This window comes from Puccinia triticina, chromosome 2A (assembly GCF_026914185.1).
Source record: "Puccinia triticina chromosome 2A, complete sequence".
NCBI lineage: Eukaryota > Fungi > Basidiomycota > Pucciniomycetes > Pucciniales > Pucciniaceae > Puccinia > Puccinia triticina.
Window position 1 is genome coordinate 6,711,697 of NC_070559.1, and position 15,019 is coordinate 6,726,715.

General features: G+C 46.2%; 1 protein-coding gene across 1 annotated transcript; it reads left to right on the forward strand.

Annotated features, from left to right (window-relative positions):
• Window positions 1-7,090: 7,090 nt before the first annotated feature.
• PtA15_2A714 (uncharacterized protein) lies at window positions 7,091-7,651 on the forward strand (the record flags this gene model as incomplete). Its single annotated transcript, XM_053166763.1, has 3 exons — window positions 7,091-7,322; window positions 7,355-7,384; window positions 7,461-7,651. The coding sequence occupies 3 exons, from the start codon at window positions 7,091-7,093 to the stop codon at window positions 7,649-7,651; spliced, it is 453 nt and encodes a 150-aa protein (XP_053017952.1).
• Window positions 7,652-15,019: the final 7,368 nt, after the last annotated feature.

The following is a 15,019-nucleotide window of genomic DNA, read 5'->3' on the forward strand; positions in this document are numbered from 1 at the left end:
GACTTATGAAAACCCTAACCATAGATGTAGATTCCGTATACATAACTTCCGCTATTGTATCCGTTTCCTCATTCTTCTTATTGTTTTCATCAATCATCAAACTCAAACTCAAGCAATCTCATCACCTTTGTCTCCAGGTATGCCTGACATATTTCTATCACTTTCATTCCCCATCCTCGCTCAATCCTTCTCACTCATTGGTTCATCTTGTTCTCCGTTCATCTCAGGTGTGCTTTCTCCCAAGTCAACTAGACTAGCTCGTCCGCGTGTTTCTAATAACGTACCGTTATTATCAAAGGTCCGCTTTCATTTGTTTTCCATTCTTCTTATTGTTTTCATCAATCATCAAACTCAAACTCAAGCAATCTCATCACCTTCGTCTCCAGGTGTGCTTTCTCCCAAGTCAACTAGACTTGCTCGTCCGCGTGTTTCTAATAACGTACCGTTATTATCAAAGGTGTGCTTTCTCCCAAGTCAACTAGACTTGCTCGTCCGCGTGTTTCTAATAACGTACCGTTATTATCAAAGGTGTCTTCGGCAGCTCGACCATTACCATAAGGGTGAGGACAAGTATCAGGGGCCAAGAAATTCAGCTATCCAGGCCGGGTAAAAGATGGGGGTTGGTGACGGGTCCCGAACCACCCAAGAAGGGCCTTCAGAGCTCGTCGACGCCCTGCAAATCACCTCGATTGCCTCATCCATGCCAGTCTCGAGGCAGCCGCTTGACCAGTCCGCTTGTGCACCATTTATCCATATCCTTTGGCACACAGATTGATCTTGCTGGCTGCAGCTGCTACTGCAGCGGCTGGGGCCAATGCTCAGCCGCCGTGTGCGTCGGGAGCAGTTACTGCCAATGGAGGATCTCACCTGCTTGCTGTTTTGTCCATGCGTGCTGAAACTCAAGATGCGCAAGCAGCAGTACGAGAGGAACGGTGCACCTTCCAGAACAGCTGATTTGCCTCACTCGCTTCCTGGGGCTTGTTTGTTGACTCCTTTCACCAGGCTATACAACACCCGGGAATATGCAAAGACTTGAACCAGCCATACACCGACCTCTCAACCATGCTCAGCTACTCCGCCTCATCCTCCACAGATTCCGGGCCAGCCATGAGTACCTGGCGCTCCTCTTCAAAAGCCTTGATAGTTTTGCAGCATACACCTTTTTCCGCCTCAACCAGCCCATCGCCTTTTCCCCATCCACCCCAGAATATCCTCCGGCTCCCCCAACAATGCTCCTCTGATGAGACCCACTTGGCCTGAGAGCTTATTTCCCGAGTGGCCAGCCAACCTCGTTGCCCTTATTAAACATCTCATCCAATACTCTGGCCGCGCCAGGCACACCAGCCTCAAGCTCCTGATTTTCCATGCCCTTTATACCAATCCTACATCCGCACTGTCGCCAAGCTCCTGCTTGACTATGTCCCTCAAAAGGGCTCCCGCCGAGGTCCTGGAAGACCCTGCAAATAAATGGTAATTCCAATTTGGGAATTAATTTCTGTGGCCCTCTTTTGTTTTGTTTGGTGCTTGGTTTTGGTGCCAGTATTATTGTCTCTTTTGTTGATCTATAAGATAGCTTAAACACACTTATTTATTCTGTTTAGTTTATTTTCTCTTTGTTTCTTTCTCTTTCTCTCAGTAAAATAAAAGGCATACACTCTCTTTAAACAAGAAAAATAAAATACATGCATGAATAGATATCAATATATTAATATCTTGACTTGATAGATAGAAGTATTGTGATGTGGTTGAAAAAATACTATTCGTTTTTTTTTTAGTTTTTCAATTGAGAAACAATAGATGAGTTCATGTTGGGGCATTTCAAGTCCCCAGCTAAAATTGATCTTGCTGTTTGATAAAATTGGGATCTTTATAAAAAGCCAAAAAATGGTGGTGAGAGTCCAACTTTCAGCAAGAACTGAAATTACATGAAGTTAATTTTAATTAAAATTTTGCTGGTCCTGGCCCAATGTGAACTGGGATAATGAATAGGAAGATTTTATTTGAAACAAACAGTGCATTAGTAGACTAAATTGATCTCATATGTGTGTCTTGTCTGAAACCAGTCAGGTTTGTAGGTTCAATTCAATTGAATCAGAGTTTGCTGCATGGAAAAGGTTTTGGTGGCTGGGGCACATCATGTGTAATGTTTATGAATCAGACATGCAAGAAGTACAAAAATCCATTCATTCTCTTATTTCTAGGGATATTGGCTGTGATGACACATCAAGGCCTTTCCTGATGATTGAGTTTAGGTGTTTGGTGGATGGATTGTATTTTCAGGCGCAGTGCGGGCTTTGGGGGTGAGGTCTTGGGCCCAGAAGTTGCAGCTTTTATTAATTATAAAGGAATCTATTTTTCATTTGCTTTTGATCATCATAATTTTGTAATTTCATCATCTGTGTAAGGTCCTTGACATATTCATTCATAGATCCTACTAATTTGGTCATTTACTTTGACCTGGCTTATGCTTTGTGTGTATTAATATATGGGCCTTCTGCTTTGAAAGATAATTTATCAAAATTATGCTGGTTAGGTTTGTCACTTTTGCTGTGTTATTGATTGAAATGATCCTTGACCAAGTTTAAAGTCTGAGGATCATTTTGACTGCAGAAAAAATACAAAAATACCACAGGAAATTGAGCAAGGTGTGGAAGTGTTGATATGAGGACATCATGTTTGATTTTATTTATGATGTGACTATTTATTTTTACGGACTTACTTCGCGCACTGCGGAAAACTCTTCGCGCACTGTGGGGGTCGTTGTCTCGACGTCCAGCCCCCAGTGCGCGCTTCTGCCACGGCTCTTCGCGCACTGCATTTTCCGCCAAAAAAACGGCTTGCATTTCTTGAGATATTTTTTGATGAATCAATAGAATGGCTTTTTATGATCCCCATAAAAAATAATCAAGTCATTTAGGGGTCTCCTTGAGCCTAGAGAAAATTGTCATGAAAAAATCATATTTTAACGCGGCAGGGACCTGTAATATTGCTTCCTGTGCCCCATTAGCCCCAAAAATTTCACAGTATCATGGCACATGTGCAAATTCATGACCTGATAATTTTCAGAATTTTTCCCAGAGATATAAGGGGTGTGCGGCAGGCTTAGTAGGAAAATTACTGCTAACTGTATAGCTTTTTTTTTACACACTCAAACAGTCCCAAAATTTCAGAAATGTTTTCATTGTGGATATTCTCTGCGCAGTAAATTTCTTGGCAATAGTGTGTCATGATAACATGAGATGTAGTGTGGCGGGCTTAGTTGGAAAATGACTGCTAACTTATCTCATGTTTTAATGACACACTATTGCTAAGAGCTTTATGGCGCGGAGAATATGCAAAATTGAAACATTCCTGAAAATCTCAGACTGTTTCAGCGGGTAAAAAAAATCTATACATGTAGCAGCCATTTTCCTACTAAGCCCTCCGCGCACCCCTTATATCTCATGTTATCATGACACACTATTTCCAAGAAATTTATGGCGCAGAGAATATCCACAATTAAAACATTTCTGAAATTTTGGGACTGTTTGGGTGTGTAACAAAAAAGCTATACAGTTAGCAGTAATTTTCCTACTAAGCCTGCTGCGCACCCCTTATATCTCATTTTATAATGACACACTATTGCTAGGAATTTCAGGGAATTAATTTGAAGCATATTTCTCTGTTCTCTCAAAATTTTGTGCCTTTGGTGTGTGTAACAAAAAAGTTATACATATACACAAAATAATAAACACAATACCTATTTGGGCTACAGGAAAGCTGGTGAAAATTCTGAAAATCATCAGGTCATGAATTTGCACATGTACCATGATACTGTGAAATTTTTGGGGCTACTGGGGCACAGGAAGCAATATCACAGGTCCCTGCCGCGTTAAAAAATGATTTTTTCATGTCAATTTTCTCTAGGCTCAAGGAGACCCCTAAATGACTTGATTATTTTTTAGGGGGATCATAAAAAGTCATTCTATTGAGTCATCAAAAAATATCTCAAGAAATGCAAGCCGTTTTTTTGGCGGAAAATGCAGTGCGCGAAGAGCCGTGGCAGAAGCGCGCACTGGGGGCTGGACGTCGAGACAACGACCCCCACAGTGCGCGAAGAGTTTTCCGCAGTGTGCGAAGTAAGTCCATATTTTTATAGAGTGGTGTGAAGTATAGAGCCAAATACATTTGTTGGAGGGGGAATTATAAAATAAGTTGAGAATGATTAAACTGGGATCTGCAGCGGCGAAGCCGCTTTGGCCTCTAGTGTTTTTTAAAACTTGATTCAGTCAGGGTTTTTTCTTTCATTCAAATTTCTTGGCACATTTGACAGAGTAATTTTCGCATATGGTACATGACATTAATCTGACTGTTGGTAGATAGTACTATTGCCTCTGTTTTGATCTAGTTGTACCAAATCACATTCTGAGAACTCTGTCCTCATCAAACCCAAAGAAGGCTGGTTTGTGTATACCCATGAGTTTGATTGATGCAATAAATGCTGGTCATAGAAGAGTTTTTTTATAATTAGAATTCCCGCAAGCAAACATCTGAATATCAACTGCAGAGCTTCCCATTGGTTCTGCACGGGCTGCAGAACCAGATTTAGTCTGAGTAAAATCAAGTTTACAGGGTACTTGTAGCCTGTCATTTCTCAATTCTTACTTGTAGAAATCTATGACAACCACAAGGCCAGGTTGCTTCAAACACCAGCCCAACCCAAACCTGTTTATGTGGTGGGCCGCCGGTGGGCCCCAGCCAAAAATCCAATTTTATTAAAATCACAGAAACACAGAAGGCAAGATCAAAGTTTTTGCCTGTGCTCATTAGCAAAAATCCCATAAAAGTTGAAATTAATCCCCAAACACCCCGGAGGGCACCTCTGATTGACCCTCCAGCCCATGCCAGAGCAACAGGCAAAAAAAGTTTTGTCAAAAATGTAATCAAGGAGGCCCTAATCAAGTGATTAGTGGGCTCCAGGGAGGGGGTGGGGCAAAACCACATTCCCTGGGGGGAAAAACAGCTTCCCCCCAGCCCTTTAAGTATTGGTCCCAGCTCACACATGACAGAGGTTGAGGACACCCTGGGCCCTGACACCCTTTGCACACCACAACTGTTTTGCCAGGGCCCTGCACCTGGGCAGACAAAATGCTGGCCTGTATTTATGTATACACACTCATCTGAGTGTATACAGGTCAGCTTGAGAGGTGTATTCTTCAGGATGACCAGTTAGGGTCATTCGTTCCGAACCCAAGGAGGCTTCAAGGAGATGTGTCCATGCTTGTGGCCGGGGAGACTTCGACCTCCTTTGCGGTCTGCACATTTCTCAACGACCGGTCTGTACCCTAGCCTAACTAAGCCTCTTGAACGGAGGGGGGAACACCCGCGTTGTGAGAATGAAAGCTAGTTAGTCGGTGAAGGATGTCCTCTAACTGCCTCCTTCAAGAATATTGATGTCCGGGTTGTGTGATTGTTGGTAACTCGGCTCCGCACTGCTACTTTCCGCTAGCCTTCAGCGCTCCTCTACTGAGCCTGATCTATAGCGTAATAATCCGCAAGTGATTGAAGCTCCGCACTTTGTAAGCACTGAATCTGCAAGTAATTCTCAAAGTAAAGATAAAGTCCCAGATAATCCTCTAATAACTCTAGTACGTCCGTAATTGTAAGTACAATGATGAGTATTCCGTAAGATGATAGGATAATGGGATACTAGATGGGGTCCCAGATCCCCCTTCTCCCGTCCTTCCCTCCACACACATTGCCATTCCCACCAGATCCCGCACTAGTCCTCCAGCTCCACCCGCTATCCTGCTCGTCACTTTCCCAGACTCCGCTCCTCTCCAACGCTTGACCTCCCACCGTCCTCTGTCTAGCCCTTGTCAGTCGGTCTCTCGCCACCGCCTCCACCCCGGTTCCACCCGCTGGTGGAACCCGCTTTGGCTGTCGTGACCCACCCGCTGACGCGCCGCTGCTACCAGTCCACGTGTGTAGCCCCGCCGCAGTCCAGCCCTGTCTTTTCCGCTCCAATCCGAATACCCGATCCAAAATCCGCAATCCGCAATCTGCAATCCGTGCATTCCAGTCCGCGCGTGACTTTCCGTAAGCTTTCTTAGCATGCTTTCCTGACCTCATCCTCAGTGCTTATGTCACCGGAATGCACTCTGCCTGAGCGGCTTTGTGCATTCCCGCCCACGCTATCCCCGCGTGGACATTCTACTGCGCTCGCCTATATAAATCACCACAGCGTCCCAAAGGGACTCTCTGTAGGAGAGGCTTATGACTAATGTTGTAATTTTGGCTTGAGGGTTTGGGTTGTTTGTGGCTTTCTAGCCATATTTCTTCTTTTTCCCCTCACACAACAAAAACCGTTCCAACCCGGGTGAAGCTATGAAAGGGTGGAACAGCCAAGCTTCTTGGCTTCCAGTTCCTGTCCTCAAAGTGAAAATCTGTCGCACGAGCTGGATTGGGCAAGACATCTAAAACAGAGCTTGGTTCCTGGGGATTGAATTGAATTCTGTACTGTTTTTCAATACATTCACATGATACAGCTCAGAATGACCTCCAAAACCAAAAGTTTGAAGGAGCATGGAAAGAGAAGGGTTGGGTTCTCAGGGATGAGTGTAGCGTCAAAAGATGGGGAAGAACCAGAGGATTCTCATGGTCCAAAGGGCGTGTGTGGGGCTGTTTGGGAACAAGGTCAAAATTGGAATGGCACAAATCCCCCACCAAAAGGCCTCAAACCCTCAGGCCAAAATGTGGACATTAGTCCCAAGTTCCTCCTTCGGAGGTCGCGCTTTGCGCGAGGGCGCTTCGCGCCAGCCCAGGCTGTACCAGGGCCCTCCAATGTGGGGGACTTGCGTTAAGTTAGGTCTGTACCGGTCGTGGAGGGGAGTCACACCTCTCCTCAATGACTGGTCTGTACCGGTCATCGAGGGGAGTAACTTCGATGAACCCCGATGACCGTTACAGACCACCAGTCACCGAGGGGACCTGCTCTCAATTGCCGGTCTCACATGCTGGCTAGGCCCCGGCAAATTCACGTTCACCCAACTATTGCGCAGTAGGAGTAGCAGCAACCATGGTCTCATGGCAACGGCAGCCATCGACCTGCATGCTGGGCACCTTCACCCCCGTTCGCGTCGTCTCTCTCAAGTCGCGCACAGACCGCAGGACACACATGCAAACCTTGGCAGCCTTCCGCCGGCTCCAAAACCTCCGCTTCACTGACGCCGTCCTCTACTCCGACCCGCGTGCCCTGGAAATCGTCCAGCGGGTCGGCAATCACACTAGGACTGATAAGGGGATCGCGGAGGTGGGCCATGTGGCGTGTCGGATGTCTCATCGTATGGCCATCGAGGCTGCTGATGCTGACCAGATGACGACGAACTCAGATTGATCCTCGAAGGTATTTTTACACAGACCACATCTGCCCCCGCTTCCATTCGCCATTGCTCTAACCAAGTTGCTTCCTCATTGACCAGATGATGTCGATATCGAGGCCGCATTCAAGTACCTCGCTGGAACAATTCTCAGGGATGTTCCCAAAGACTGGGATATAATGTTCTTTGGCCACACAGACTTCAGCGACGAAGCGCGAAACGGGCCGGGCCCGTCGACGAGCAATTTCTACATCTACAAGTCTGTGGATCCACAAGGTGAGGACGAAAACTAGTCATACATCACCTTTTCGGAAAGACTGAAAACAGTCGCGTCCATCTTTTCACGTCTCACGCGCATGCATAGGCGGACACGGATATGCCCTATCGAGGAAAGGACGCAAGCTGGTCCTTGATCTGCTCGACGGATATACCTTGAATTTTCTTTGGTTTGTAGAGGAACGTTTTCCAACAATTTGTATCCATGAACACATCTTCCATTGAACCAGATTGGTCTTTGTCAAAAATGACTTGTTCAAATGCTTCAAGATCAGTTGGTGTAGTACACCATAAACTAATTCTTGAGGGCAAAGTGACTGCAATTAGGTGCTTGGCCATCTCGGTGCAAATCAATTGAAATACTAGTTTTTTTGCTGCTGCTTGAAGTTTTCTTTGAACCTTTTAATGAATTGATTGAAGAAAATCTGTTAAATTTAGGAAAGACATATAAGAAAATAAGAATTGGAGAAAGACAAGAAGGAATGGTCAATGTGACAAGCTTTTAATTGAAATAACAGACAAGCCCAACAAGAAATTGCAAAATGCAAGAGGATCCAATAGAGGAACGTTTTCCAACAATTTGTATCCATGAACACATCTTCCATTGAACCAGATTGGTCTTTGTCAAAAATGACTTGTTCAAATGCTTCAAGATCAGTTGGTGTAGTACACCATAAACTAATTCTTGAGGGCAAAGTGACTGCAATTAGGTGCTTGGCCATCTCGGTGCAAATCAATTGAAATACTAGTTTTTTTGCTGCTGCTTGAAGTTTTCTTTGAACCTTTTAATGAATTGATTGAAGAAAATCTGTTAAATTTAGGAAAGACATATAAGAAAATAAGAATTGGAGAAAGACAAGAAGGAATGGTCAATGTGACAAGCTTTTAATTGAAATAACAGACAAGCCCAACAAGAAATTGCAAAATGCAAGAGGATCCAATAGAGGAACGTTTTCCAACAATTTGTATCCATGAACACATCTTCCATTGAACCAGATTGGTCTTTGTCAAAAATGACTTGTTCAAATGCTTCAAGATCAGTTGGTGTAGTACACCATAAACTAATTCTTGAGGGCAAAGTGACTGCAATTAGGTGCTTGGCCATCTTGGTGCAAATCAATTGAAATACTAGTTTTTTTGCTGCTGCTTGAAGTTTTCTTTGAACCTTTTAATGAATTGATTGAAGAAAATCTGTTAAATTTAGGAAAGACATATAAGAAAATAAGAATTGGAGAAAGATAAGAAGGAATGGTCAATGTGACAAGCTTTTAATTGAAATAACAGACAAGCCCAACAAGAAATTGCAAAATGCAAGAGGATCCAATTGGGTGCAACAAGCAATTTTGTGAAGACAATAATACCATGAGAATTGAGAATTTTGATGGGTGATGACGATTCATTGTAAAAATGTGGATTGATCTTGAGGCTGGTAGATCCTGATTGAATCCACTTTGCATGAGACAAAAAAACTAAATCAGTTTTAGATGGATTCTAAAAGAAGATATATGATTTCAAGATATTCAAGTTTATTAAAATTGCAGAAACACGGAAGGCAAGATTAAAGTTTTTGCCTGTGCTCATTGGCAAAAATATCATAAAAGCTGAAATTAATCCCCAAAAAACCCGGAGGGCACCTTGGATTGACCCTCCAGTCCGTGCCGGAGCAACAGGCAGAAAAGGTTGGTCAAAAATGTAATCAAGGAGGCCCTAATCAAGTGATTAGTGGGCTCCAGGGAGGGGGTGGGAAAAACCACATCCCCTGGGGGGACAAACAGCTTCCCCCCAGCCCTTTAAGTATTGGTCCCAGCTCACACATGACAGAAGTTGAGGACATCCTGGGCCCTGACACCCTTTGCACACCACAACTGTGTTGCCAGGGCCCTGCACCTGGGCAGACAAAATGCTGGCCTGTATTTATGTATACACACTCATCTGAGTGTATACAGGTCGGCTTGAGAGGTGTATTCTTCAGGATGACCAGTCAGGGTCATTTGGAAGTGTTCCAAACCCAAGGAAGTTGGCTTCAAGGAGTAATGTGTTCACCCTTGCAGCTGGGGAGACTTCAACCTCCCTTGCGGTTTGCACATCTCTCAACAACTGGTCTGTACCAGTCGTGGCTGACCGGCAATTGAGGGAACTCATATATCCTCCTCACAACCAGTATGTGCCGGTAATTGAGAGGACTTGCACCTCTCAATGACCAATCTGTACCGGTCATTGAAAGGACTCAGATCTCCTCCTGATGACGGGTCTGTGCTGGTCATCAAGGGGATGCAAAACTTTGATGACCGGTCTGTGCCGGTCATCAAGGGGACTCATTCTACTCTCAATGACCAGCACAGGCCGGTCATTTTCAAGGAGACTCACACCTCTCAATGACTAATCTGTACCGGCCATCAAGTGGACTCAAGTCTCCCGCCAATGACCGGTCTGTGCTAGTCATCAAGGGGAATCACACCTCTCCTCAATAACTGGTCTATACTGGACATCAAGGGGAGTAACCTTGATGAACCTTGATGACTGGTACAGACCACCAGTCACCGAGGGGAGTAAATTCAATGAACCTCAATGATTGGTACAGACCACCAGTCACCAAGGGGACCTGCTCTCAATGGCTGGTCTGTCCCGGTAATTGAGAGGGAATCAACTCCTCTATAATGTGGTACAACACTCTCCCATCTTCTCAGCACACCTAAACTTCAGATCAAAAAACCTCTCAACACCATCTTAATATTTCGAGATTTTGGCAAGGAGTAACATTCAATTGATTGAAATCATGTTGAAATTACACTCTAGCAGTGTGCTTGGTCTGCAAAAACATTGATTCATTCCAGATATGGACCAGGTTTAGGCTGGAACTACTTCTAATTCAGGGATTATTAATTTGACATCAATTAAAAGGTAAATCTGGGGCCTAAAGACCAAACTGAGATTACTTCAACCTTAGGCCCCGTTTGGCTGCCGCGTTATACGTCATAAATGGTCAAATTTATGACGTGCAATCCCCAGTGGGTTTCAAAGTTTTGGTGGCAACGGGGGGCAAACTTTGGGTTGCGGCGTCATAAATTACACGATTTATGACGTATAACGCAGCAGCCAAACGGGGCCTTAGAAATATATTCCATCCCCTTGAGAAATAGAACTTTGAAAACAGCACTTTGGTCAGATCCATGTCTATGGTTAATTAATCTATTCCTGAAGTGTGCACGTACATCCTGAGGAAGAGTCTTTCCATCAGAAGAGTTAGGCTGGAAGGATAATTGTTTTATGCTTCAAAAAAATTATGTTTTCAACTTTGAATGCCCTTAATAAATAGTCAATCCAGAGAGTACTTCATGAGGATTACAATAATTCCATACAGCTTAGATGCTGAGACCTGGGGGTGCAGCGGCGAAGCCGCCTTGGCCTCTAGTAAAACATACTGTGAAAAAATTGAGAGGGGGCAAGGGTTATGTATGCCGCTGAAGTAGTTTCTCCACTGTATCCAGGAAGCAAAAAATCCAAACAAAAGAAAAGGAGAGAGAAAAGAATGAAAATCTACTTCAACAAGGCCACTTGCTTTGCTTGATCAGATCAGATTCACTGCGTGAAAAAACAGTTCATGACTGCACTACAGGTGGCGCAGTCATGTTGCAAATCATGTGACAGCTTTCCAAGCCGTCTCCACTCGTCCGTCTCTGCACACGTTTCCGGGATGACCTTTGCCGCAGCTGCAGCAGCCAATGGTCTTCCCGTAGGCCTCAGTGGTCCCTTCCTGTCGGTAGGTTTTCACTGGGGCCGGTGTCCGGGTCTCGGTGGAGAGTCTCGAGTGTACTATGTCTCACTACCTGCGGGGCTTCGCGACCTGTTAGGAAGGAGCCCCTAGGTGGGTAGTAACCCAACTCGACGACCCTCCTCCTGAAGCAAAGAGGAAAGAGTGGGAATGGCTTCCCTTGGCCGAAGTTGAGAAGGGGTTCGGGCTATGCCCTCAACACCTAATTCCGTGGGGTGGGTGGGAGGATTTTGAAAAGGAAACTGCCGGTGCAGAGCCGATGAGTTTCAGAGAGATGATGGAGAGAGCTTGGGAGGAGTCTTTGTGCGGGGACAGGCGAGTCTCAAGGAGCTAGATTATGAAGGTTGTTGTGACTGGCGCATGAGCCCGGTCTCAAACCTAATTGCTCATAATCTAGCCTCGACTCCCCCGGCCTGGCCTGGGCGCCCTCCTTCGCGTGCTTGGACCTAGGCGACCTCCCCCTGCGGGTCCGGTCTCTGTCCATCCAAGCCGTCTCCACTCGTCCGTCTCTGCACACGTTTCCGGGATGACCTTTGCCGCAGCCGCAGCAGCCAATGGTCTTCCCGTAGGCCTCAGTGGTCCCTTCCTGTCGGTAGGTTTTCACTGGGGCCGGTGTCCGGGTCTCGGTGGAGAGTCTCGAGTGTACTAGGTCTCACTACCTGCGGGGCTTCGCGACCTGTTAGGAAGGAGCCCCTAGGTGGGTAGTAACCCAACTCGACGACCCTCCTCCTGAAGCAAAGAGGAAAGAGTGGGAATGGCTTCCCTTGGCCGAAGTTGAGAAGGGGTTCGGGCTATGCCCATAACTCAGGGAGAAGCCTGAGCCTGCCGAACCCCCAAACTTCGACCCTCAATCCTCCCGGAACACCAGATTGGTTCTCAAGGAAAAGGAAGAGAGTTTAATCACGCGATGACTTCCGTAAGTCTAAAGTTCCTAAAGCTGCAAGAGTTCTGGTTGGGCGCTTTCATTTTCTTCTGTGTAGCGCAGAGGGCATCGCGCTTCGCCAAGCTCTCCAAAACAGTTCCGTTTTCTTTCCGCAAGCCGGTGGGCACCCGGCGTCGTGATAAAGGTGCTAAGTTTTAAGCCGTGAAGGGATTTTCCCAGTGTCCCCGAGCAGATATCATGAGCGAAGGCGGTAGCCACCTCCAGAATCGGTAGACGCGTGTTGTAGTAGCCGGAAGTTCAAAGCGCACGATGCTGGTTTCCTTTTGAAGGAGAGGAACTTTCTAAACCGCGCGAGTCAGAGCCGCGAAGGGTACTTGCTTCCCCGCCTTGTAGTACTAGGATATCCGACTTTGAGGTTTTTCGAAGGGTGTGACCCGAGGAAGTGAGGTCCGTAAAAATAAATGAAGCTGTCTTCATCGTGAATAAGCACAAACAAGGGAGGGAACACATGTTGATAGGGGCAAGACGGCAGAGACAATCAGATCAAAAAGATTATCTGCGATAACAAATGTTTCAGGTCATCCGGAATAGGAACAATCAACTGATGTTTCACCGCCTGGCCCGACCGCACTCCCCTCGACAAGGCATCCGCTTTATTGTCTCTGGATGTCACCCTCCTTGCTACCAGCTCCACCCCTTCCTTAATTAGGATTTGCTGAATCATGATCCACAACCTCCAAAGCTGTGATAGTCTTAGCTAACTCGTCCATAGAGTACGGCCTAATGTAAAGCTTGTAACAAGCCGATCTCTATCGGCCGAGCGTGCAGATGGTCGCAATGTCAACGCCGAGCGCGTTACGAATCGAAGCACCACCTACTCGGAAGGAGTGGCCTGAGACTCCAACATGCCCCAATTTTGCCCAGACCTGAGTCAGGCGCCCTACGGCTGCATTCTTAGTTAGGTTGATTCTATCCGACGACGATTGGAAACCAAATAGGGAGTCGCCTTCCGATTGGCAGGTGAGTAGTCGTCTCTTGACCGCCTCGAGTGGACAGAGTCGATTTCCTGTCGCCGTCAGACGTAAGTGTTGAACCCCAAGTGGTCCGGACGTTTTAGTAAAGCGCAGTGAAATGTTAACTGCCGAACCGTCAGCTGCGAAGACGACGTCCGACTTCTTTACCCCTCCGTCGAGGGTTGGCTTGCCAAATTTCGAAGGGTAGGTTACTTCCCCTAGCCTCGCCAGGCCCCAGAAGGCCACCAGATCCAAAAGTGCTAGGTCGAAGTCATCCCCGCCTGAGAGTTCGTCGGTCAGCGCGATAAGGTCGTAGATCATAACGGCCTTTTTCTTCTTTTCCTTCGCGCGGAGTGCGTCCCGTTTGGCCAAGCTTTTCAAAATCAGTTTTAATCTTCTCTCGCAAACCGGTGGGTACGCTGCTTCGTGATAGAGGTGCCAAGCTTTCAAGCCGTGCAGGTATTTTTCGAGTGTCACGGAACAAATCTCTTGGGGAGCCATGGGATGTACCTATTTCCCTGCCCACAAGCAGAAATGGTAGATGTCTTGCGTAGTGGCTGGAAGATTAAAGGGTATGGCGTTGGTTTCTCGTTTAAACGAGAGGAATTTTCTGACCGCAGAGTTATAGCTGCGAAGGGTGTTTGATTCCCAACCTTGCAGCACCAGGATGTCCAGTTCGGAGGGTTCTCTAAGGGTGTGGCCCGAGGAAGTGAAATCTTTAAAAAAGAAAGCAGCTGATTTCATTGTGAGAGAGAAAACACGCGAGTGAGAAGGAACATGCAACTCGATGCCAGGGTAGCGGCGACAAGCTCAAATCAAAAAGATCACTTGTGATAACAAGTGTTTCAAGTCTGCTGGAATCGGGACGACCAGTTGGTGTTTCACCGCCTGGCCTGAACGTACCCCTCGCGATAAGGCGTCCGCCTTATTATCCTTGGACGACACCCTCCTTGCAACCAATTCCACTCCCTCCTTGATCAGGATCTCCTGAGATATTACAATCGAAATACGGAGTAAACGATTCTCTGATGTTACAATCGAAATACGGAGTAAACCCGACATCAAAATGATTGGGTAGAGAGCCTTTGATGAACATGATCGTCGTTTTATCAGCGGGTCTCTTAGCTACGTTGACTGCAGGATTTATCGCATCACTTGACGAAGAGCGAAGGATGTCCGGTTTATCCGGAGCGGTCAAAGACGTCGCATTATCCATCTTTCCGTAGAGACGTAAAAAGAAGTCAGTTGATTTCTTGTCGCCCTTTGCGAAGGCCTCCATCGCTCTTTCCCAAATCTCTTGACGATCCGACTTCTCTTGCGTATCGCTCGTGACTTCGGGGGTAACAGAAGAAGCTACGACAGCGGTGGCCATCGTGTCACCCGCACTAGAAGCTTTAGGTGGCTCCGTCACCGAAACTGCTCCTGGTTCGATTATCAACGGCAAGTTCGACAGAATAGCTTTGTATCTGGATGCCGTGTCCCGCTCTTGACCATCCTTCGACGGATGTCCACTCATTCGGATATTCAAACCCAATGTAATTGCCGTCCTTCTCATCTCCTCTAGATCTACGATTAGTGTAGTAGTGAATTGTGTCACGTTGCCAATTCTTGTCGAACATAGTCAACGGAATGGGACCCCTGAATTCCTTAATGTTTTTATCGAAGTACGGAGTAAATCCTACATTGAAATGGTTCTGCAGGGAGCCCTTGATAAACA